We start from the raw sequence: 24,571 nt of genomic DNA, 5'->3' as shown, positions 1-24,571 counted from the left end.
TCGTTAACTCGATCATTCGGCCATCCGTTCGCCCGTTTGGATGTTCGTTCGCTCGGGCTTCCGTTTGCTCGTTCGTTTGCGGTTCTGGTTTGTTCAGTTGTTCCTCCGCTTGCCCAGTTGTTTTTGCTATCCATGGGCATAAACATGTTATAAAGAATTAAATTAACCATTTAAAAGCTGTATAAAAACATTACGAAGAAGCCCTCAATTCAAAAAACAACCGTGCAATTGGCGTTTGGTGCTGTTCTTTCGGTCGTGCGGTGAAATCTAATGTCTATATGTACAGAGGACTGAAAATTAAACTCTAAGAAGAGATACACACTAATAGCCCTTTTCAAACTAATTATAACCGTGCAATTGGCTTCTTATGCTGATCTTTCGGTTATGGGGCTGGGTCGACTTTCGGTCATGTGGTTTGTTCATTTCGGCTGGTATACATGGGGTTTTTTGTCTGATTATTCGGTTAGTCTCTCAATGGCCCTATTGGTTTCGTCCTTATGTTCACTCCTCTTTCCGTCTGTCTGTCCCTTCCCATATAAATCCGTATGGTTCAGTTATTTTCACTAGTGCTACTAGTGACACGGTTTTCTACAAACAAATGAACTTTTTATATGGGCTTAATCCTAAAAGTTTAAAAGCTATATTAAAACATCAGAAGTTTTCCCTTCGTGTTTTAACATTAAAGCTGCAATGCTATAGAGAGAGACTTCATCTCTCTCCTCTGATCTGGCACACAAAGACTATAGAGAGAGACTTCATCTCTCTCCTCTGATCTGGCACACAAAGACAAACAGAGGGTGGTCGGCCTGTGCTGAGACCGATTGTTCGTCCCAGATGCACTATCTGTATAAATGTCTCATTCACCAGATCAGGCAGAGCAGAGGGTCTGAATGGTGGGATAGTTTTGATGGTTGACGGTTCAGAGGGTTAAAGTTTAGGGCTTTTGACGGTTGAAGGTCATCAAGGGGGAATTTCTTGCATGATTTGAAGTTAATATTAACTTTTATGTTTTTTTTTTCATGCTGACAGTTGCGTTCTGGAGGTTGTTTTGTTAAAAGTATTAATATATGACGGAAATTGTTAGCTGTGATGTCAGTTTAGACGCAAATTAAGACAATTTAACAAAATTATTTAATAAAATTATTTAATAAAAACTAAACTAGTGAGCAGCACTCTGCGAACTGTTAGTAGTTGTATAGCTTCTTTATTCCTCCTACGCGTTTCGTGTGACTAACGTACACTTCGTCAGGGAGTTGAACAATACAACATGATGTGCCTGTATATATACCTAACTCATGCTAGAGTTTACATTTCGTAAAAGCACGCCTACGGAATTGCATATAGGAAAGACAAACCCCTCGGTAATGCGTCTAGGAAAGAGACGGTAGATTTCGGCAAGGTGTGACATACTTTGTGCATGATATAATTTTGGAGCCCACAGTTTAAGCCAAAACTATATCAGTGATAAACTCACTCATTTAAAGTTTAGGTTATATAGGATGAAATAATGAAAAGCTTGCAAATTTGTAAAAATCCTTTAATTTCTATCAGCGAGCGAATCCTTTTTGCGTCACTTGTTTGTTTTCTACTTATTTAACTTTTGTTTTAGTCAATTTGTAAAAACCAAATTTATTTGTATTTAGTTTAGTATAGACATACCTACCCGCCTCGACTAGCTTCAGCTATTTGCGGGTAGGTATATAACCAGCTTGTAACTGTCTGTTTTAATAAAGTGCTGTTGTTGTTGTTGTGTTGTTGTTGGATGAACTTGTTGCTCTGCATATAATCCAGCGGTAATACCCCCGAACCCTACCTGTGCACTCAGTTGTCTCCTTGACAACCCCTTAAACCTAACTAGTAACTATAGCTATGGTGTAGTGAGCAGCCTCCTGTTAATTCGTCTGAAATTTCAATGTACCCTGTTCAGCCATTATTCTTCACCCAAGCTATCTTTCATGTCCAAAACCTCTTGCAAAGGGCCAGGAAAATCATATCCAAAGAGTTTAAAATCAATCTCGTAAAACTTTCCAAGTTTGAAGATTTCCTCTTTGGTGAGCTTGGAATAGTACTCCAAAAGGTACGGTTTGGACTTCGATGGGTGGTACTCTGGAAACGTTACATAATCGTCAACGCCGATTGCTTTCAACAGATGAGGTGCTTCATGTCCCAGGTTCTCAAACTGTCCGATGAAATCATAGTTGGCCTCACATGGACAAATCTGCTCGTAAGAACGCCAGTGTTGGTTCATGGTTATCAATGAATGATTATGAGAAAGAACAAACCGGACAAACAGCGGGAACTTGTTCTTTGGTATGTCTTCATCTAGTATGTTGGGGTCCAAGTGTTTAAAGTGTTCCAAGCTTTTCCACTCGACCTTGTTCTTAAAGGCCGATAACAGACGAGCAAACGGCTCACGTACAAACATGGCTTTGTAATAAGTATCAAGAATTCTCTTTCTTTCAGTTGGAGAATAATCTTTCAGCCACGAGAAGATAATTTTTCGATGGGGATTTCCTTTGAGAACTGTACCATTGTTTTTTGCTTGAAAAAGAACCCGTTTCCAAGTAGTGCATGAAATTTTAGGGATGAAACAAAACACGAGCTTCAAGTCTTCAATAACGATAAACCGAGTGAAGTCTGCTTCTTCGATGAAGTTAGGATTCGGTGGCTTCTTTTCACATTGTTGTTGAAGAATCTGCCTACGTTCTTCCAGTCTCGTGTCTAGCCATGATGGTACTGTGAATAAAACGAAGAAAAAGTAGGAAGACATTGAATTTAATGAAAATAAATTCGTGTGTTAAGTACTCAATGTAACACTCGATGGTGCTTCATCATTTTACTACTCATTGCCTGTCTGACAGGACATTAATGTTTTTGAAGACTTTTTTCGTATTTGGATTGAATCTTGTTGGATATTATATGATTTAAATTATCATTATAGGAGTAACGCCCAATGGGTCGATTCGGTGTAACATCCGTTCGAAAGAGCATTCCCTGTCTCCAAACCTCGGATTAAATTGTAAATGAGTACTACATTTTTTTAGCAATTATCCTTTTAAACGTTCGTAACGATAAAATACTATACTCCTGGCCAAAAATGTCGGGACGATTTCCAAAATTTAACACGTAATACCTTTCCGATGCCCGCCCCATACAATGTTGTCATGTTGCCGTGTTTATGTACAGTCCGAATGATTTCAGTGGCTGTCAACATTGCTTGGGGGGAGGGGGGAGTGGGGCTTCCATAAATTCGCGACGACAGTACCACCAAGCCTTATAGCGACTGGTTATAGATATCCAAAACACAAATGTACACTGTAAACGCCATTTTTGCATATGTCCCGGAAAATATTGGCCCGGATTGTAGTCCCCTTTGTTTTAGGAGGGGCAAATATAGCGTTTAAAGTGCGAAATTTGGGGAAGAAGCCAGCTCCGTTCCCTAAAATTTTCTACCATTTGAATTTTTCTCTAAAGAATCCGAACTTGGCAGGAATCCCACACGGAAAATTTTGTAAACCAGTAGAAATGTACGTCTTTATATATTCATCCCCTAAAACTGAGACCTTTTTATTTAAGCGCTTCAAAATAAATTGTTCTTCTTTCAAGTAACATTTTAAGTGTTTTCGTTTTAATGTCCTTGTTTTTTTATTTACTCAACGGCCATTTTTGTTTTGCTTCCAATCACAGTTCCTATACGTTATCTTATGCTTATTTCTTTGCCTGAATTTAATCCGCTTCACGTACTGTTGAGGACTGTGTTCACAGCAAAAACGCAACAAACTATCGATAAACAAACTTATAATCGATTCTTCTGCACCGAACAGCTTCACTTATGGATCTTCGCATCATGTAACAATCTATGCACCTGATGTCCACACTACTTTTCAATGCCATATATGGTAAAAACATGCGCAGTTTACAAAACTAGAAAATTTCAAGACAGGCAGCTTACAAATAGCACTGATGCGGAGACATTTAGTTGTTGCACGCTACGCATTTATCACACTTAGAGAAATATTAGAGTTGCAGGGGAATACAGCAAAGTCATTGAAATATTAAAAAAAACGATTGATTATGTTTTACTCTGAACGAAAAAGCGTTTCTAGGATTCCCATACAAACTATTAATTTTCCGAAGTGTGACTTAAAATGTGTAGCATTGAACAAGTTTATTTATGCGCATAACTCATAAGCCAAAACTTGAAGTGAGTCATTTTCGCGGCTCTTAACGTTCACTAGCTCTTCCTGTACTTGGTGTTCCAATGGCATTTATGTTGGCGGTTTTAGTGTGAATTAGCCGGCATGTAGATTCGAGCGAGCCAAAACCGTGAGGTGTGCGCGAATCTTTCCTTTTCCTTCAGTGGTAACAAAGTTACTATTGAATTTAAGGTGACATTCCCTCCCCACAGAAACTAATCTCCAAGAAACAGCCATGCCAACCTTGTTCTCATGGTCTTACCTCTTCCCGAGGGACCCTGAGAACGAGATTGTAACATTTCACGAAAAGTTGGCTTTGATTTCATCAAAGGCGCGACAAAGGTTTTCAGAAAAAAGCCTTTGACTGCCTTTGACACGTCTTTATACTGGAACATTTATATCAAAAGGTTATACCTTAATTTGGTGTGTGTATCTTTGCCCAATTCAATCAAACATTTGACAATACTTTTACTAAGTGAGCTGCACCGGCATCGCAGAGGTCATGGTTCCCGTTCAAGCCTGAATTTTTCGATCTCAGGCCTTTTCGCAACTGTTTAAGTTGCGTAAATAACTGCGAGGATCTTAGTTTCTTCTATTTAATCTTTCACCGGTTATTCAAATATATGTTTCAAATATTCATATTCATTTATTGATCCTCAACGGTTATATTAAGAATTCACAATATGACTAGCTCCCAGTTGGCTTGATAGCTCAGTTGGTAGAGCACTGCACCGTCATCGCAGAGGTCATGGGTTTAAATGCCGTTGAAGGTTAAATTTTTTTCAGGCTTTTTTTTTCCCGCGACTGCTTAAGTTGTTAAAAATTGAGTGTCAAAGCATGGTCACACACTTCTGACACACAATTATGCGGTAAATAGGCAGTTGAAAACTCGAGATGAAGGAAGTGAAATATTGGGATTAATTTTCCGTTTAAATACGATGATTATTTAGACAAACCCAGTAAGGAAGAAACAGCGCTTGACCACTAACACAGGAACCCACGGATGGTCGCTTAAAATAGTTTCTTACCAACTAATTAACGATTCACAGTTTTGGCGTTAATGCCGTGATTGTATAATTATTCAACACGAACCCTAAAATAACGGCTCAAACGTGAGAGATTGTGGATAGAGTTTTAGATTGAGAAGAGACTCAAAGACGTTCCAAAGCCGGAATCTTAAAAGGTCTGTTGTGAAGAAGATATTTAACAGGAGAGCCACATACAACAGGAAGGTCACAGATGACCGGTCGTTAGAGATGATTGAATTCAGCGCTGTTAACTGAAAGAGGAACACCACGGTTGATCCTTTAAGACAGAATATTATTAAACCTGGTATCATTCGACAGAGTAGCGATTTACACAGGAAGCCTAAATATGCGTGTTTAAGAGGTATTATTAAATATAATGTTCAACTGATAAATGGCTGAAAGAGGAAGTCCTCACATGCCGGTGGCCTCCGAGAATGGTCGTAGGGATCTAGGGTGCTACCGGCTACAATAATCAGAAATGTTCTTTGCTCACTAGAAATAAAGTTTCTCTAATGTCGGCTAGTAGTTGAGCTCGTTAGAAAGAACTGATGAGGATTTCTTCAACCTTCCCCCTTTTCGGTCCACGTCATTTCCCCTTATACTATGAATAGACTGATAACAAGCTGGTATTTAACATAACTCGTTGTACGCTACCTCTTGACAGACGGTGATCCAAAACACTACTTGAAAGCCACAAGCCCACACAGACCAAAATCAGAATGAAAATAAAGAGATTTTTCCTCTCCCAAAGCGAACTTTTGAACATGTTGAACGACCTGACTAAGCTTCACGCAATCATTAACACTGCTACGCAAATATGTCATGTAAAATTAATGTATGATCAACGTGTGATAAAGCGTGTTCTCTGAATTAAACGCCCCGGCGTTTATTTAAAACTTGCCTTTGTGAATCGTGCAAGTGACTCAAAGACTCAACGAGGGTAGTTTTTTTTATTATTTTTAACAGCTTAATTTTTGGATTAGTCGTTTTTGGCCATTTAAAATTAATTTTTTCCGTCAAATGTTAGCCAAAAGAGAGATCGCGAGTTGAAGTTCCTGTTAATGTGGGTTGACAGTTCAGAAATAAAATACAATAGAGGAGATCAAAGAACTTCATAACACACGCAGCTCAGCTGACGATTTGTTTGAAAGGCAATACCCTTTTGCTTTTTATAAAACGAGGGTTTATACTATTTGATACCACGTATTAATTTAGCACAAAAGTTAATGACGCTAGGAAGGGTACAAATAAACGCCAGATCTCAAATAACCTTGTGTACCGAAGTGTCTCTGTGTCTTTATTCCGGTGAAATACGGTTTTGTTGTTATTCATGAACATTGTGCTTCTCATTAGAAAGATTTCCATGATAAATTATGCAAACAGAAGGACATTTTGCCCGAAAGACTTCCTAATTGTTGTTATTAAAAGTGTTTCTTTGGGATTATCTTATTACTGAAAAAACAAAAAGAATTATGTGAATATGTATTAACTTTTCAAAATGCCATGATAACGAAAACACCATCACAAATATGAACACATACAGTGAAAAAATAATTAAACTTTCATTTGCAAACTAGGGGGTGGTAAAGGCTGTTACAGTGTGAAAAAAAAAAACTAAATTGAGTCCACCCATACATCAAGGGAATAGATAAGAAATTGATCCATATCAAGATCTAACATTAATCGTTTTTGCGAATCAAGCCTTGATTGTATATTTTTAATTAATTTTATTTATAAAGTCAAACATTGCTAATGAATCGCTCTGGAGTTTACTTCTGTAAATTTAGTAGCCCAAAAAGAGAAGAGTGTAGTGTAATTTTTTTGTTTAATTTATCAAATGGAGATGATAGACTGAATAAAAATTCTCCAGTGTTAATACTGAACGTAAAATTGTGAGTTGCAACCGGCCTTCTAAGTGAAGGACACGGTGAATTGAAAATTTATAAAGTCGTAGTCACTAGAGTCCAATTCACCGCAATACAATCCTTGTCTTCCTTAATTTGTGATTCGTGGAAGGGCTTTATCTTTTCCCCGTCAAATTTGAAGTGACTTTTCGTGGATTGGTCGGTATTTTTATAATTATGTTTGAAATGAAAATTAAGGGTTTGAACCACTGTGAAACGCTATTTTTTATATATTATTATTTGGGAGATTGGATCCTATTAGTATAACTTTGATGAGCTTAAGGATATGACCGAATGATCGAGAGTGAAAATAGACAATTTTTTTCCTTTCGTATTTAATCTAACATTTCCATCGAAGAAAGTTTCAAAATTTATATGCTAACGCGAAATTTGCAGCATTTTGCATTGCATTTTTTAATTAACAGTTAATAAATTGGAGAGGCGTGCTAATCTTTATTTGTTGACACTCTGAAGAATATTTTGTAGCAAGTGGCCCCATCCGGGAGCTGTCATATGATTACACTTTGTCTACATCACGTGTCACGCTCAAACGGCAGAAATGACCACGTGACCATGTTTATCCTACATTTGCCGCGATGTTTTCAGTTTCCCAGTATAATTGAGTTGTTTTGAGTTAGGATCAAAGGCCAGAATTATTTTGCCCTACTGTCATCTATAAACTAATTTTTAAAGAAAACATCAACGCGAATTTCACGCTTGCCGTTTGTTGTAAATGCGACTCTTAATCTCTCTATTGACGAGCAAAACGGTGTTAGGGAATTGCCAATTTTCAATATTTCTCATGCGGTACCCTTTTGTGTCAAGTGTCTTGCAAATTTAATTTTAGCTCCTCGGAGTCCACTTGGATTGCTAAGTAACCAAAAGGAATATCGGAAAAGCCTCACACGGTTTGTTGATTGATTGATCCTCTACGATTTTCTTTCCCAAATTCCCCATTGCTCCGGAACGTATCTGCTTCCTTTAAAACGCAACAAAAAAAAAAAAAGATTCTAATAAACAGGTGAACTACGAGTATTTCAGTTGAAAGAATTTTTATACGCCTGTTCAAATAAAACTTCGTGCATAATTTAGTACAGAAACATTGTTTATATAACGATTAACTTATATTACTTTTAAATTCGCAGCCATGGAAGTATCACAGAGAAACGAGGACTGATTTTCACTGAATTTTTGGGTATTCTTGTACGCACTTATAATAAACTCCGAAAGGATTTCGGCAATGTCTATTTTTCTTTTTGAATCCATAACACGTCTGGTTTGTTTATGTAATTTTTAGCGCAGACGGTTGGAGATCTTCGCGCGAACGTCCTTAATCATAAAATGCAGCCATTCAAATGAAAAAGTTCTTGGGTATAAGTAATACTGATCAGTAGTGTTACTTAATTTCAGCTTAAAATATTGAAGTAAATAAACACAACTAACCAAGCTTCACTTGCTGGGTCTCATTGTAAGTTTCTATTGAGTCTTTTCATCTACAGAACTGCAATCAATGTCAAACCAGTGGATACTGTGTTTTGGCGTGCTCTGATTGGCTACTCGAACTCCGGATATTTGCTTTTCACATGACAGTGTTGTCTTCTATTTCGGGCATGCGTTTCTTCCTTCATTTATGAGAAAATGCAAAGTGACTACTGTTGGGGCTGGATATCCACTGGTTTAGTATATAATAAAACAATTATACACCTCAGCCCTTCTCAGCTTGGTAAACTGATCCACCACTATCGACCTCCACCTCGGTGATTAATTGTTTATTATCACGATTAGATGCCATTATTTCGTTCATAAACACTGCACATTTTGTGGCCAGTCACAGACTTTGGGTTAAACTTGAGGCCTGGTGGACAGCTACGGTTGAATTTAACACCACCATGACATTGTATGAACTTGGAACGGTCACTGGGATCTGCGTGAATACCATCACCAGCGGTTGTACAAGAAAATGAACCTAAAAAAAAGTTTGGTTGAAAAACAAACACGAAAAATATTAATTCTATCAACTTATTGGTTTTATCAGTTCTTCATCAAAGGTTGTCCAAAAAAGTGCAAAAGCGCACGTGACAATACCGAAAGGTAGTCTGGGAAACACCCTATAAATTTCAATAAAAGCTCAGAATCCATTATACCTCGACTGTACAGCAAAGACTTAAAGGGGAATTACCACGCAAATTTGCTGCCATTTCAAAGCCCAAAAATGTTTGTCCGTCAGCCGAAACAAAGAAATAATTGTCAAGTTTGTTATAAATTACTATCCCAGTGCAATAAAACTGTCGATTAGTGCCTCTGGCCAGAGACAGAGTAGGCCGGTATGGATTGAAACTTGAAAAATGTAAAGTTAATGTTTTTCAAGTTCTCGCATTTGTTTCCAAAATGCGTTAGAACGTACAGATCACAAGTTGTTCCTTTCAAGAATTGAGTTGATTTCTTTCCTTTCGTCATTCTAGAATTATTTTGCAGCTCATCGAAGGCCTTATTACATCATTTTAGCAAAAGATACCAAAAACCCCATGATAATTCCCCTTTTAGATGGAGGGCAATATGGATTCTGAGCTTTTATTGAATTTTTTGGGTATTTCCTAGACTACCTTTCGGCATTGTGGCGTACGCTTTTACACTTGTTTTGGACAACCTTTGTCGAAACAGCTGTATACAAGGTAGGTTTACTTTTATTTGGAAGTAAACGTAGAGTTGAAACAAGAGGGGTCGCCAGAGTAAATACGCACAGATGGTTTCCATTTGTGCAATTATTCACTCAGATGTGATTGAACAGGAAAATCAATAGATCAGAAGGGATTATATCTTGCAAACACAGCTGGGTGACATTTAAAGGGGCGGGGCGTAGCGAAAGATCCAGGACTTTTGAATACTTGATGATCAAGCCATCACTGCCACTTGTTTTTAATCTTAAAATTTCAGGAAGTGTTCTCAAAATCTCTTATTTATTGCTGATTGGAGGGAGAAGTAAGGAAAAGTGTCTCTAATGTTTTTGTGTAGGTTGGATGCAGCCATATTTTATGTCATATCACTTCCCAAAAGTGCATTAAACACTCAATAGACTCAGTTCCACATTTATTTCTCTGTGAGAGGTAATCCAGTGGTTTCTAAGGTCATTTTTCAGAACTCTGGTAATTAAAATGTCAATTTTTGGCGGGATTTTCAAAGTTGAAAAGTCACATTACGAGGAAACTCTTCTTCCAACATTTTTTTTTCGAAATTTTAGGTTGACTGCCCCATTAACCTCCGAAAGGAGTTCGGTGGTGTTTGATTTTCCATTTTGCATTTCTAGCACGACTAGTTTGTTATCTAATTTTAGCGCAGACGGTTGAAGATGTTCGCACGAACGCCCTTAATTATAAAAAGCAGCCATTCAAATGAAAAAGTTCTTCAATAGTGTTGCTTGAGTTCAATTTAAAATATTGGAGTGTAAAGTACTTCTTAATGGATGCAATAAACACAACCAACCAAGCTTCACTTGCTGGGTCTCAGTGTAAGTTTTTATTGAGTCTTTACATCTACAGAACTGCAATCAATGTCAAAACCAGTGGATACTGTGTTTTGGCGTGCTCTGATTGGCTATTCTAACTCCGAATATATTTACTATTTACCCGCCAGTATTGTCTTGTATTTCGCGCATGCGTTTCTTCCCTCATTTATCAGAAAAGGCAAAGTGACTAATTGAGGCTGGATATCCACTGGTTTAGTATTTAATAAAACAATTATTGACCTCAGCCCTTCTCAGCTTGGTAAACTGATCCACCACTATCGACCTCCACCTCGGTGAATATTTGTTAATTATCACGATTAGATGCCATTATATCATTCATATAAACACTGCACGTTTTGTGGCCAGTCACATAGTTTCGTTTTCGAGTTAAACATGAGCCCTGGTGAACAGCTAAGGTTGGATGTAACACCGCCATGACAAAGTATATACTTGGAACAGTCACTGGGATCTGCGTAAATACCATCACCGGCGGTTGTACAAGAAAATGAACCTGAAAAAAAGTTTGGTTAAAAACCAAGCATGGAAAATAATAACTATATCGGCTAATTAACAATTATTCCACGCGCGCGCGTTGGATATGAGATGATAGATACGCGCCTCCGGAGTTGTCTATAATAATCTCGTATCCAACAAGCACGAGTGGAATAACTGCGCTTTAAAATTCAAGAAATATTGCTAGATCTTGCTGATTTCGCTTTGCAAGAACAACCAGAAGACAATTTAGTGGTCGCTATTTCTCGGGCATGGTAATATGGCTCATATACCATGGCCGCTAAGCCAATCAAATCCCTGGAATTGCATTGTCCAATGATCCAGTTTTTAGCACTTGGTGTTATTCTTCATCGCCAGTTTTAGAGGGATCAAATGTATCCATTTATTTATTCAATTTCCTCCGGCTGTTAAACACGAGGCATCTATTACGGTCTCTCTCATGTTGGTCAGCAGATTGCTCTTGCGATGTTGTGAAAAACCTTTGAAAAGCCAATCGGCCTCTTTTGCCGACCCGAATCAGTAAAACTGATCCCTGTGGTAGTAACTTGAGGAAGAGGCAAATGAAAATAAGAAGATATTATATGATTTGTAATAGACACAAAATTATTGGTTCATCGATCAGCATTCCTATAATAACAGATATCAGTTATGCCAGTTTTTAAATGTCAATGTGTGCATTAACCCGTGCTTAATTAAATCGAGAGGTTATCCAGTTATTCAATACTTGTACGTACCAGCTGGCAGAGGGGCAGCCTGGGTATTAACTGGCAGAGAAGGAGCCTGGGTAGTAACTGGTGGAGGAGGGGCCTGGGTAGGAGGAACAGTGACGTCCCCAAGTACTTTGAAAGCATACTCTGAGTACCGATGACCACTGATGACGTTGTTTTGGTCCCAGGATACGTCCCATAACATGATACCACCGACGCCTGGCAGATTTTTAACCGACTGCAAAGAATAATACGAACGGTGTTTAAATATGTGGCATTTGGTATTAGCGGGATAAGTGACACTTTTTTTCTCAAACTCATTAATAATTGAAAAGACAAAGACAAAGGAAATCATGCACCGTGACGTGTTTGGACATCCGATGATAAACTCCTCGTATTTGCTTGCTTATTGATTTCCCCTTCAAAATCAGTTGTTTGAGAAGTTTTATCAAACACTCGTCATAGTGTGTCATCACAATATCAAAAACCTCGAAGTTCGTCAAAAATACTCCGCTACACGTCGTATTTTAACTTATTTTCAACTCTCTTCTCGGTGTTTGATTTGTGGTGAAGCTCTGTGTCTCGTGTTTGATGTAATTAGATCAAACACAAGGAAGAGTGTTTCCTCCTTTTGCCAAACACCGAGAAGAAGGTTGGAAAAACGAGGCCACCGTGTTTTTTTAACCAACTTGGAGGTGTTTGGAAATAGGAGGAAAATGTTCTACAACTGCCCTTCAGTGGCTTCCAAAGTTCAGCAGTTTCAATATCTTTCGTTTTGAGGGGAAAGAAATAAAGAAAATTAGAGACAGAGGAATAAACTGGCTCGACAAGCACATGTGGTAATCACAATAAAAAGTCAAGATGGCGAAAGCAGGAGAAGTTCAAACAAGTCACAAAATCAAGAGACCAATTTTTTGAGCTTCGATTTTCGCCTTTGTCGTGGGACGATAATAGATAGGTATCTTATTTTACTTAGCCCTTACTTACTTAGAGGCGAGATGTCGAGATCTTGTACCCCGGTTTGATCTGATGCTGCATGCTATAGTTTATTTTAAGTTATGTTTGTTTTAAGTTCTCTTAAGAATTAGCTAACGACTCAATAATTAGTTATGAATAGCTTTTGCAATACTGTATTTGCTATAGTCATGCAAATAAAGCTTGTTGTTGTTGTTGCTATCCTTTTGTTGTTACGCATAACCCTTAAATAGAAAAATATTTAATTCAAAAAGGCTAAAATTTGGAAATTTATAATTAATTAAGGATTATGGATGCGATTTATAGTAGTTGCCTACAGACGATATAATAATTTGGTGCGGCGTCGGATTTAAAAACATCTCATTTATCGGCCGGGACACAGCAATGAAATCAGCAGCAACCTAGACGCCTATGGCCAGTAAAGAAAGTTTATCTGCTCAAGAAACTATCTAATTTAGGTTTCATTTCGCAATTGCAGAGATCATACATATATTTTTCTGATCTCTCCATTGGGAATCCCACTTCACGACTATTTGTTGCGAATATCTTTATCGGCAATACCTGGTACATTGATGCCAGTTCAGCTGGTGGCCTATAGTATTGTGCTCCACTTGATGCTCCGGGGGCCGCAGGCAGACCAATAAAAATCAATGGTCCCCTTGGTTTCATTCGCGCTGAAAACGCTAGCCACTTGTTCAAACTCTGCTTAAACTTTTCAGCCCCAGTATGGCAATAGTTGTTGTAGAACTGTACGTAAAGGTGATCTACAAACTGTCCGGCTTCTTCTAGACCTGTGAAAAATCATGTTAAACGTTGTTACAACACCAACAACCTGCAAAAGCCATTTAGACGATAAGCCACTTTATGTAAAATCACCAATCTTCGTGCTGTGTAACCTACAATTTGAACAAAAAGTTAACGGACATTGTAATAAAAGAAAAGCAAGAAAGGCTCCTGCACCCCTCCCCCTGTAGTGAGACATCTGACCTCAAGATACTACGGAACTTAAGCAGTGACCACAGCAACACCAATGAAAACGTCACTTGAAAGTAGAAATTGACGAGGGCGAACCATCATGGAATTAAATTGGAAGGGACAGTGTTCAAGCTAAGAAAGATTCATAGTGAAATATACACCGTCCTGTATTCACGTTTTGCACAAACTGTGACTGATTTGGTCATTTCACATTGTTGGAGAGGACTGAAAAAAAAATGTACCAGAATGTATAACGTTTGTTTTTCCTCATCAAACGTTGCTGTTGCTAAAGTTGACTAGTACTATATAAAAGGTCCTTTCCAGGCAATTTCTTTTACGCACACTTCAATATGGCGGATACTTACCCTGACAGACTGGTAAGTAACAAAATAACGCTTCGGTTAGCCTGATTTAGCTTCGGGTAGCTTGCAATTAGTCTTTATATTTTGGGCTAGGATATTTACCTAAAAAATTACAATTTAACAGTGATTAGGTGCACAGCTTGGGAATCCGACTACCTGGGTTCGCCTCTTCTTACTTTAATTTCTTTTTTAGCTTAAAAAAGTCGGCAAAAGTAGCTTAGTGTGTGATTTATAGTATCCGCCATCTTGAAGTGGGCGTTAAAAAACTGTTCCGGTTTGGTGAGTTAAGCAATGTCGCATGACCTCTTCCAGTGACAGTATTAAATTATTGTTTAACTGTGTGACACGATACAAAATCTCTCAAACTGATTATCTGTTGTCGACTAATGGAATATGAACAGTAACTCGTACCAGGTCCAAGGTAATGATCCGGATATGGGCATTGCGGTGCGCCTGTGATCAAGTAAGTTTTCTGTGGGTCGTTGTTCATGAGCATGCGCAGTTCCCTTATGAAGTAGGCGTAGTTATCACTTCTGCCGCCTTCAATGTCCATGTCGATACCATCCATTATTGCACTGGCATTAAAAGGAAAGTCGTATATGCTTATATTGGCCTTTACTTTACGTCAAGTTCAGGCTTCGAGTCATTAAAAATCTCACACATGTAAGTAACTGAGGATATTTGCATAGAATTAAAGATTAAATCCTAAGTAAATAGTTTTGGGTCAGGAGGACGTGAAAATGTTGTTTGTTTGTATCATTACTTATTCGATAACTAAAGTAATTTCATTTACATGATCGCACTGCTCTTTCCTCAATCTTCTTACTTCAGTCAGTAATCTGACTTTAAATATCTAAAATACTGCTTTCTGACTTGTCTCCGCTGTACCCCGAAGTGAAAATGGGACAGGTTTGGTTCTCAGAAGTAATAAATTAATGTATTTGCTATGGAACTTTTTGCCTCTTTTTCTGTGTATCACGAAAGTTCGTAAATAATAAATCTGTCGTTAAGAAACCTAAATCCTCTATAGAGTGTTTTCATTCACGTGACTACCGGCCATATTGGTATACTGAAAGAAAAGAAAGTATTTACATAAAAATAGAGGTCAATTCCCAGAGGTTTAGTTTGGGACACCAACATGACCGCCGTTTCTTTGTTTTGAGACCGCAGTGACGTCATGTGAAAACATTCTATATAAATTTACGGTTTAATTTTTAGCGCTAGTGTGACGACGCGTAACTTTCAAATTTTCAACTCAATAAGCAGCGGCATGTTCTCCGAGAAAGCAGAAATATTCCACAACAGGTGAGAGTTATTTTTTCAAGCCGATTGCTAAGTTAGTGAACTGAACTAATAAGAGTTGATCGCATTAATAAGCAAGTTGATCGCATTAACTGCATTATAATTGTGAAATCTTTAAGCGTGGTAATTCTTGTCCAGATTTACTTTGATTTCAATCTTGTCACCCTTCATAGATGCAAAGGTGCTAAATGCCACCACATCATTTTAAAAACGGAACCTTCATCGGCATCTGTCGCAGATTCTACATATGAGTGATTCATAAAAATTGGTCTAAACCACCTGAGTCTGAACAGCGGAAACAGTTAGAGTGTTAACTATTTTGTGAACTACATTGATGCGTTAAATAGTTGATTTAATACCTTCCGAATGGTCGAATATTCTGATATTTGCTGCCATTAAGAAACAGATCAAACAGAGTGTGTGCAAACTCCTTGGCCTTGGCGGGACTGGGGAGAGTGCCGTCACCAGTCGCTCCACCAATGGACATAATCACTTTCTTTCCTCGCCTCTGACATTCCTTTATTCCTTTCTCGATTTCAGGGCATCGAAGAAGGAATGGATACTCTGGTGAAACAGGAGTCTCGCAATGGTAGGCAAAGTTAAGTGCAGGGAGACCTTAGGGATAGAAAAACAGCATAGCGAATAACTATTAGATTGCTGATAGATGTATTTTGCAGTCAGTGACATGCGCATACTCGGAGGAAAGGAAAGCCAAGTTCTCCCAACAGGCGTCGGACATATGACCTGCGTCAGCGACTGAAAAATACATCTATCATTTATTCATCAGCTTTAAAGCACAACATCACATTCCTTTCACGTATACCACTCATCAACATTTACATCCTTACGGTATATAGAATGGATGTTTGTCACATGAACCTAGTTTAAAGGTAATGCATGGCCTTAGCTCCCATGAGAGTCCTATAGCTCAGCGGCTGAGCTACCGTACTGGTAATCGGAAAATCTTAGTTTTGATTCCTGTTTGGAAACTCACTCGGATTTCCTTTTTGTCTCGAGTCACGGACTGAAAAAATACATATATCATTCATAGACTATTTGCCATTGAGTACAATGGTTGATTTTTATTTCAAGTGAACTCAACGCTGTCGCAGTTTTAGTTATGATTTGGATTCTACAATCACTATATTTATCCGTTCATTTCTGCACAAGTGTTTTGTTAATGCAATAGATTTGGACCGACACGATGCCACTGATCAAAGACGAATACGATTCTTGGATAAAAAGACTAGAGAACAAAGACAGCTTCTTAAAATTTGAACACTATTCATACCAAGAAAATAATCTCCCGTAGACTTTGAATGTTTATAACTTAGTTTTTAAATGTGACTGATGCGAATCGGCCAAATCTGTTAACTTTTCCTCAAATTTAACTGGAAGGAGATGCCAGAGAATCTAACGTTACCATACTAGCCAAATTTATTGCTCGTGAAATACAGACCTTAAGTTAGATAAATAATAAATACCTTTGTTTCTCGAATCAAAGAACTGTACAACGAAGGACACCGCCAGGATGTCGTACTTGGTTGTCTGACAAACCTCAAGCAGAGGTTTCTCGTAGTTTGCAGGTCCGCTTGCAGGTCCAGCTCCGTTTTGTCCCCAGTACCCCACCAACAGTTGCCGGCCAGAATAGGTTGAGCGTGGCTCTAGGAGAATGAGTTGAGAAGCATAGATCAAATGCAAACAAGGGTAATTTTCACATGAAAAGTTTTGCACTTTGTCTCGCTTTCATAAGGAGATTCAAAGCAACTCGAAAATAGCCTGTTACCGTCGCGCGTCAGGGAAATCACCTCCGCCTCTAAATCTTTGAAATATTTGATTTTTAGATATAGTAATCACAATTGAAGACAACCAGTGTTATCTTTAAAGTCAGAGATGGACGTGGTTGGGAGAATGAAATAAGATAGGCCCCTTCTAGAATTTTGTTGTAGTTGTCGTTTATTTTAAAACAGTATAATGACTGCAAACGAGGAAGCTGACCGCAATCTTTTCTCGCTAGATGCCGCCCGGTCCATTCATGTGGAATTGAGAACTAGCAGTGCGAAATATACTATCAATCACTTTTTTTGGTACAAGCTATAAAAACTGAAACGGGAATCTTTTTTTGACTTGAAGATCAACACAGACAAAAACTTAAATTTATATCAGTTAAATGAACCTGTTATCAGTTTATGTTTTGGGCTAAGAATTATTTATTCACAGTAGTTTTGAATTCGCAAGTACTGGCTGAAAGAACTACACAGCCAAGGTCGAGGTAAAAACAAAGAGATATTAATACGTATATATTCGGTTTTTTGTCCAGCAATATAAATAGCTAATATTTGAACTTTTTTGGTTTACTGGCTGAAAACCTGCCATAATCTTTGGGCTTCAAATAACTACGCAGTAAAGTTTGATGGTACAAATTCGGGACTCAGTGATTGGCATATAATAATCTTGCCGCACAAAAAACGAAGACATGAGAAGAGTCGTACTTTTACCGCGTAAAGTAAAATTAAAGGGGTAATTTGAAAATGGCTTGAACATGTTTTACATTACCTTTTAAGGACCAGGCTGCCTGACATGTCAAGAGAAATATCGCGAGAAGGTGGAGAGGCAGATCCATGCCTTGTTTACAGCGAGTTCACTTCAATGGCGCAACAAGTACAAATATACGAAGATGATAATGCTTTGCTTTCAGTGGTCTATAACTCTCGTCCTATTTCAGTTCCAAAGAATTAAAAAACAGTTGTCATTTATGGTTGTAAAAGTCTGTGAAGTCGTGTCAAGAGCTCCTGAAATGTTCGCTTAGCTTGAAAAGAGAAAAGATTCCGTGCTTTCTTTTTACGTACTGGTTCCCGTTTCATGAAGCTCTTGTAGTTTAATTTCTCCGAAGTATTGTTTCTAAACAAAAGGGTTTTGTGTTCAAGCAATTCTCAGGGGAGACCTTATCCTAACTAATGCCCTCATAAGTCCGCCCCACTGCACGATCGTAACTTAATTATATACAAGTCAGGTTAAACCAATAGGCCACGCTGTCTTCTAGTTGAACTGACTTTGTGTTGGAGGTTGAACGAAAGTAAACATATAGTGTTGAAATAAGAGGGTTCGCCAGAGAAAACACGGATCAATGGTTTCCAGTTGTGAAACTATTCATTTAGAAAAATCAGATCGGATCAGAAGGGATTATATCTTGCGAACACAGCTGAGTGACGTTAAAAGGGCGGAGCGGAGCGAGGGGCGACCTACACCGTTTGCAAGTCTTACATGGTTGGTCGAGAGAACAAAACAGCGAACAACAGAGCAGTGCTCCCAACCCTAAAAAACCAATACAGCTGAGGGTTATCAGGATCCAGTGAAAATAGAGAAAGGTGCAGGTCTGCTGCGGAGCGAAAGATCCAGGACGTTTGAATACTTTATGATCAAGTCATCACTGTTTCTTGTTTGTAATCTTAAGATTTTAGGAAAAGTTCTTAAAACAAAGTTTATTGGAAAATTGCTGTCCTGTTCATCAATATGCAAGACAGCCGTAATTTGGTAAATTTTAACCTTCGTTAAATAAGCATGTGTTCGTTGTATGATTATTATCAAAATTGCTCTCTGAAAGTTATTACACCCCAGAGAAGTTATACACAAACTCCAAGAAATAGAGACATGTAATAAGCGACGACGAAAGGAACAGGATGCGTAACATATTCAGCATTGTGGTTAGAGCTTCTGTGGTTTTGGTTTTCTCCTTATAAACTAAGGTGGATGACAAAATGATGTGGGATCCCTGTAGCTCGATTTAATAATATTAACTGTACAGTGCGCTTTATGCTGGTTATTCACGGTGTCTGATAAAACATCGAAATATTTCACTCATTAAACGCTTGTTCTCACATTGGTTTTTTATTGAGACTGTTAAGTCCTTGTTTATCTCTATCGCTTATTGACGATTCCATTGTGTTATTCAGGCACACTGCACATTTTGTGGCCAATCACAGCCTTTGATTTTCGGGTTGAACAAAAGTCCTGGTGGGCAGTTTCCACTGTATGAAATACCGCCTTGACACTGTATGAACTTTGAGCAATCAGCGGGATCCTGGTAAATACCGTCACCAGCGCTTGCACAAGAGAATGAACCTTAAAAAAGGAACATAATGGAAACAAATGCATTGACATGTCACATTCATTTTTGTTCCATTCGTTACGCTGGTTTGAGGAAGGAGTTGGGAAAAGTGTCTCCAATTTTTTTGTGTAGGTTAACGGAGGCTGCAGCCATATGTTATGTTATTAGGTGTATTAAACACTCAATAGGCTCAGTTCCACATTTAATCCTCTGTGAGAAGCAATCCAGGGTGGTAATGATGGATGGCTGATTGTGGATCCCATTCTTTACCCAGAATTCTGATTCTAGATCCAAAGCGGTACCGAATTGTGATTCCCGTGGCTCCTTATTTAAAATCCAAGGCGTGTTATCCAAGCCTGGATCCCTTAGATATCGTTGCAACCCTGGGGCCCGGTTGCTCGAAAGCCGATTGGCGTCCACGCTCAAACCAACGATTTAAAAAAGTTAATCGAGGTTTTCAGTTCGCTCATTAAAAATTTCGTTAAAAGCTAATGTTAAGCTGATGGCAAAAAAAAGTCTAAGACGAAACTAGCTGGGAGACAATAGCATTTTAGAAAAATCTTAACTGATTATTCATTAAAATCGAATCAGCGTTCCTGTTAACCCAGGACTAGCTTAATCGGGCTCTGAACAACCGGGTGCAGAAGTATATCTATGTCAGTGAGTCCAGTGATGAATACGGGAACACACAAACAAATTTTGCGTCCTTGGATGAAATCCTAAAGCTGAGTGGTGTTTACCTTTCCCATTTTTCTATAAGTAACAGTGGACACTGTAAATACTCAGTCCCATACTTACCGGTTGGTGGAGGTGGGGCTTCTGTTGTGACTGGCGGGGAAGGAGGGAGGTGGGTTGAAACGGGCGGAGGAGGGGACTGGGTAGTAACTGGCGGAGGAGGGGCCTGGGTAGGAGGAACAGTGACGTCCCCAAGTTCTTTGAAAGCATACTCTGAGTACCGCTGACCATCGATGACGTTGTTTTGGTCCCAGGATACGTCCCATAACATGATACCACCGACGCCTTGCAGATTTTTAACAGACTGTAAAGTATAATCATAATGAGGTTTAATTTCTACCGTGCACATTAACTGTTCATCACAAGATCTGTTCTACAACGACATCGGTTCAGTTGACGCGTGTTTCTTTTTAAGAGACTGAGTTGTGTGCCTATGAATGATTACACAAATTTGGCAAAGGGGCCCCTTTCTGACCAAGCACTATTCAGTTAAGGTCTATGTAAGGCAAATTTCTTTCAAAATTCTTAGGTCTAGTACATAGTAACTAGTAACAATACAATAAAATGCAATACAATACAATACAATACAATACAATACAATACAATACAATACAATACAATACAATACAATACAATACAATACAATACAATACAATACAATAACTTTATTTAAACAGGGAAGCGTAATAACCTATTAAGGCCTCTCTTGTACCTAACAAACTATGGTGTAAATCAGGTCAGGGACCATGCTGTTAGCGAAAATCTGCAGGCCACGTACCTGGTACATTTTCGTCAGCTCAGCGGGTGGCCTATAGAAATGCGCTCCACTTGCTCCTTTTGTGGCCGCAGGAAGACCAATAAAAATCAATGGACCACTTGGTTTCATTCGTGCTGAAAATGCCAGCCATTTATTCAAGGTATCCGTGAACCACTGTCCAGCCCCAGTGTGACAATAGTTGTTGTAGAACTGTATGTAAAGGTGATCCACATACTGACCAGCCTCTTCCAGTCCTTCGTTAGAAAACATCATGAGTTACGAAACATTGGCTTATTCAAAGAAAACAGGAAATGAATCTACTTATACATTCAAATGAAATCACACGTCCATTAGAGATTTACCGACAGGATTTACTGAGTCATGTATGGACAAAAAATCTGCTTTCAGTTTCTCAGGAGCGTACTAATGTTTCCAAGAAAATTCTTTTAGTTCCCGACTGAAAAAAAGCTCATGAGTTTGTGTTCACTGGTGAGATACTAAAACTCCTGACTAAGATAAAGAGAGATTGTGCTCATATCTCCCGAATACGCGTCACAAACTGAATTCTATTTTATTTTATTCAATCTCGTTCAATTGAGAATATATCAGTTTATTTCCTACCTTAAACAACAAATTGTAAACGGTAGAATCAAGGAAATCGGCGTGACCTTGACCGGGTTAAATAAAAATCTTTTTATTAGTGCATCCTGTGCATAATATATCTTACCCGACCCAGGTTTCTCCGGTCCTAAGTGATGGTCGGGGTATGGGCACTGTGGCGCGCCTGTGATCAGGTAGTTTTTTGTTTGGTCGTTATCCATAAGCGTGCGTAATTCAGTTATAAACTCAGGATAGTTTTTGTAGTCTCCTCCCTCGATATCCAGGTCAATACCATCCATAACAGCACTGAGAATGAAAGGAATCATAATGTTGCAAGTGTTATTTTGAATTCGTTATGACCTTTCCAGACTTTCTTTTCTCTTCTTTCACGGGCTGAGGTACTGTAAACTCAGGCTAACTCCTATCGCCAACAACCCGATAGGGAGTGGTACTACACTCAGCAGGGAGGGGTACCATCAAGAAATAACCATGATTATTCATTTTATATGTGTTTGAGGTAATATATCAAACACGAGGAAGAGCTTCGAGGTGTTTGGAAATAGAAGGAAACCTTCTTTCGAGTGTCTGATATAGCTTCTAAAACTATTGATAATTTTTGGAGAAATTCGAAGCAAAAGTTCACAAAATGTTATGATAATTAAGATCACATTTCTAAACCTCCTTCACGGTAGTGATTTTTTTTGTTTTGGCTTGATAAATTATTAATGAGTTTGAGAAACTGGTTTATTTATTCTACGTAGTTTTCAAGAGCATTTTTTAGTGTTGTATCGACATTTGCGCCACATCAGTTGAAGTTGTAATTGTACATTGTTGCATGTGTAAACGATTGAGCTGGCGTAGTGTCCAATTAAGTTGTTAGGCCGAAAATGCAATGGATCGAGCAGGAAGAAACAAGAAAATGACAAAAGTTAAAAGAAAGATTGGAGTTTGAAAGCAAGGGTAAAATTTCTGACTTACTAACCTTCCGAATGGTCGAATATTCTGATATTTGCTGCCACCAAGAAACAGATGAAACAGAGTGCGCGCAAACTCCTCAGCCTTGGAGGGTTTGGGGAGAGTGCCGTCACCAGTCGCTCCACCAATGGACATAATCACTTTCTTTCCTCGCCTCTGACATTCCTTTATTCCTTTCTCGATTTCAGGGCATCGAAGAAGGAATGGATACTCTGGTGAAACAGGAGTCTCGCAATGGTATGCAAAGTTAAGTGCAGGGAAACCTTAGGGATAGAAAAACAGCAAAATACATAAATATTACATTTTTCATTGCCTTTAGTTCAAGGCAGGCATATTGAGCTATGAAAGCACAATGTAAATAAAGCCTACAAAAGATATTTCTCCGTCTCAGCTGGAATAACGACAGTACCTGACCTTAACTGCTTTAGCATTCTGATAAAGGTACATGCAGCTAGCCTGCAATCAGTGCCGTACGTGATTGGGGATTCAAGTTGGTCTATGGTATATCTACTGGGTGTTGATTTCGTTATACTCCAAATACCGAGGGCGAGAAACATTGTTATTAGCACGGTGTTCATAAAAGGAAAGTGCGAACCAGAAGTTACTTTTAAAATGGTGATGGGGGAGGGTTATCTATGTCATCAACTGGATGCCTAATGCTTTAACGTTCCTTGGTGGTTGGTGGTAAAAATTGTTCCTATCCCATCGGTTGACAGTTGAAATTTTTAAACTATTTGACTATTGACAATTGAACGCATCGAGCTCTTTTTAGCTCACAATTTATAAGTTCGGTCATTATTATTTAGAGAGACGTCTAAGACAAATTCAAATCAAGAAACCATGTTTCCTCTATCAAGTAATATCTTAATCCTATCTAGATCTGTGAGGGGTATTTCCCGCGCCGAATTTTAACGTTCATAAGTTTTTCAATAATTTCGCAAAGCAATTTCCAGAAATGTATCTGGGAACAATTTGGTACAGTGGGTCAGGGTTCAGTGACTCTGATGTCACCATGGCAACTAATCTTTGACAGGCAGGTTTTTCAGAAATTGGAAGAAGTCTCATCGTCACAGTTTTGACAGTTGCAAAGTTAGGGAGGGGAAAATCCCCCCCCCCCCCACCCTCCCCTTCCCGGCCCCAGAAGGTCTAGAGAGGGGAGAAGTCATTTTATGCATATATCTTGCAATAGTTTTCACGCAACGGAAAGACAGGCATCAAATCAGGTAAATACCTTTGTTTCTTGCATCAAAGAACACTATGACGAAGGAGACAGCCAGAATGTCGTACTTGGTTGTCTGGCAGACGTCAAGCAGTGGCTTTTCGTAGTTTGCCGGGCCATTTGCTGGTCCAGCTCCGTTTTGACCCCAGTACCCCACCAACAGTTGGCGGCCGGAATAGGTTGAACGTGGCTCTAGGGGAATGGATCAGGCGACGTGTAAAATAAACCATTCTACTGATCATTAATCGACAACATTCTCTTTCGCTCGAATTTTTGAATAGTGAAAAGTTTGCTCTTGGACACAATTTCAGGGTCTACAATGTGTTATCGGGTCAAAGACTTCATCTTTCACAGCCCATGATGGCTTAATTTGATAAATGAAAATACTAACTTGTAAAAAAAACCCTTACTTAGAAGCTTCAACAAAGTTCAAAACTACACACTACCTCTCAAGGACAACGCTACCCCACATATGACGAGGAATACCAGGACTAGACGAAAAGGAGACTTCATGCTTGTTTAAAGAATTAAACTTGCTACAGTGGCAAAACACTCCAGACAGCACTATTTATATGTTTTATAGCTTACTCTGTCAGTTGTCGTTAAGGCGGTCCTGTTGGGGTACACGAAGTGATGCTGTCAGTTCACTGATATTATGGTCGTATTGTCATTGGTTATTTAACGACGGTAAGACTGCTTAGGAGACGTTGGCT

General features: G+C 38.7%; 3 protein-coding genes across 3 annotated transcripts; all 3 read right to left on the bottom strand.

Moving 5' to 3' along the window:
* Positions 1-1,180: 1,180 nt before the first annotated feature.
* Positions 1,181-6,009, bottom strand: LOC146456520 (carbohydrate sulfotransferase 11-like). The gene is made up of 2 exons (XM_085092990.1): positions 5,879-6,009; positions 1,181-2,736 (listed from the first exon to the last, which is right to left on the bottom strand). Exons 1-2 carry the CDS (start codon positions 5,988-5,990, stop codon positions 1,931-1,933), a joined length of 918 nt encoding a protein of 305 aa, XP_084949116.1. The 5' UTR covers positions 5,991-6,009; the 3' UTR covers positions 1,181-1,930.
* Positions 6,010-10,962: 4,953 nt separating this feature from the next.
* LOC146456519 (uncharacterized) lies at positions 10,963-18,087 on the bottom strand. Its single transcript, XM_085092752.1, has 7 exons — positions 18,021-18,087; positions 16,949-17,128; positions 15,824-16,079; positions 14,562-14,737; positions 13,387-13,616; positions 11,878-12,088; positions 10,963-11,141 (listed from the first exon to the last, which is right to left on the bottom strand). The coding sequence occupies exons 1-7, from the start codon at positions 18,085-18,087 to the stop codon at positions 10,963-10,965; spliced, it is 1,299 nt and encodes a 432-aa protein (XP_084948878.1).
* A 1,245-nt stretch (positions 18,088-19,332) lies between these two features.
* LOC146456518 (uncharacterized) lies at positions 19,333-24,482 on the bottom strand. Its single transcript, XM_085092714.1, has 7 exons — positions 24,305-24,482; positions 23,871-24,050; positions 22,647-22,902; positions 21,792-21,970; positions 21,086-21,318; positions 20,371-20,611; positions 19,333-19,586 (listed from the first exon to the last, which is right to left on the bottom strand). The coding sequence occupies exons 1-7, from the start codon at positions 24,369-24,371 to the stop codon at positions 19,414-19,416; spliced, it is 1,329 nt and encodes a 442-aa protein (XP_084948840.1). The 5' UTR covers positions 24,372-24,482; the 3' UTR covers positions 19,333-19,413.
* Between the last annotated feature and the right edge of the window lie 89 nt (positions 24,483-24,571).

Source organism: Pavona decussata, unplaced genomic scaffold (assembly GCF_977016875.1).
Source record: "Pavona decussata unplaced genomic scaffold, jaPavDecu1.1 SCAFFOLD_254, whole genome shotgun sequence".
Lineage (NCBI taxonomy): Eukaryota > Metazoa > Cnidaria > Anthozoa > Scleractinia > Agariciidae > Pavona > Pavona decussata.
This window is presented reverse-complemented; position numbering and strand designations above follow the sequence as displayed.

What these genes read in the sequence shown, in the direction of transcription:
- LOC146456520 (XM_085092990.1), bottom strand. Translation starts at nt 5,990, where the DNA reads ATGTTCAAAAGTTCGCTTTGGGAGAGGAAAAATCTCTTTATTTTCATT. An exon ending in GGATCACCGTCTGTCAAGAG is followed by an intron (nt 2,737 to 5,878) that starts GTAGCGTACAAC and finishes TTTTATTCACAG; the next exon opens with TACCATCATGGCTAGACACG.
- LOC146456519 (XM_085092752.1), bottom strand. Translation starts at nt 18,087, where the DNA reads ATGGATCTGCCTCTCCACCTTCTCGCGATATTTCTCTTGACATGTCAG. An exon ending in TGGACCTGGTACGAGTTACT is followed by an intron (nt 13,617 to 14,561) that starts GTTCATATTCCA and finishes GATTTTTCACAG; the next exon opens with GTCTAGAAGAAGCCGGACAG. An exon ending in GGCTGCCCCTCTGCCAGCTG is followed by an intron (nt 11,142 to 11,877) that starts GTACGTACAAGT and finishes ACTTTTTTTCAG; the next exon opens with GTTCATTTTCTTGTACAACC.
- LOC146456518 (XM_085092714.1), bottom strand. Translation starts at nt 24,371, where the DNA reads ATGAAGTCTCCTTTTCGTCTAGTCCTGGTATTCCTCGTCATATGTGGG. An exon ending in CTTTGATGCAAGAAACAAAG is followed by an intron (nt 22,903 to 23,870) that starts GTATTTACCTGA and finishes TCTATCCCTAAG; the next exon opens with GTTTCCCTGCACTTAACTTT. An exon ending in AGCCCCACCTCCACCAACCG is followed by an intron (nt 19,587 to 20,370) that starts GTAAGTATGGGA and finishes TCCTTTTTTAAG; the next exon opens with GTTCATTCTCTTGTGCAAGC.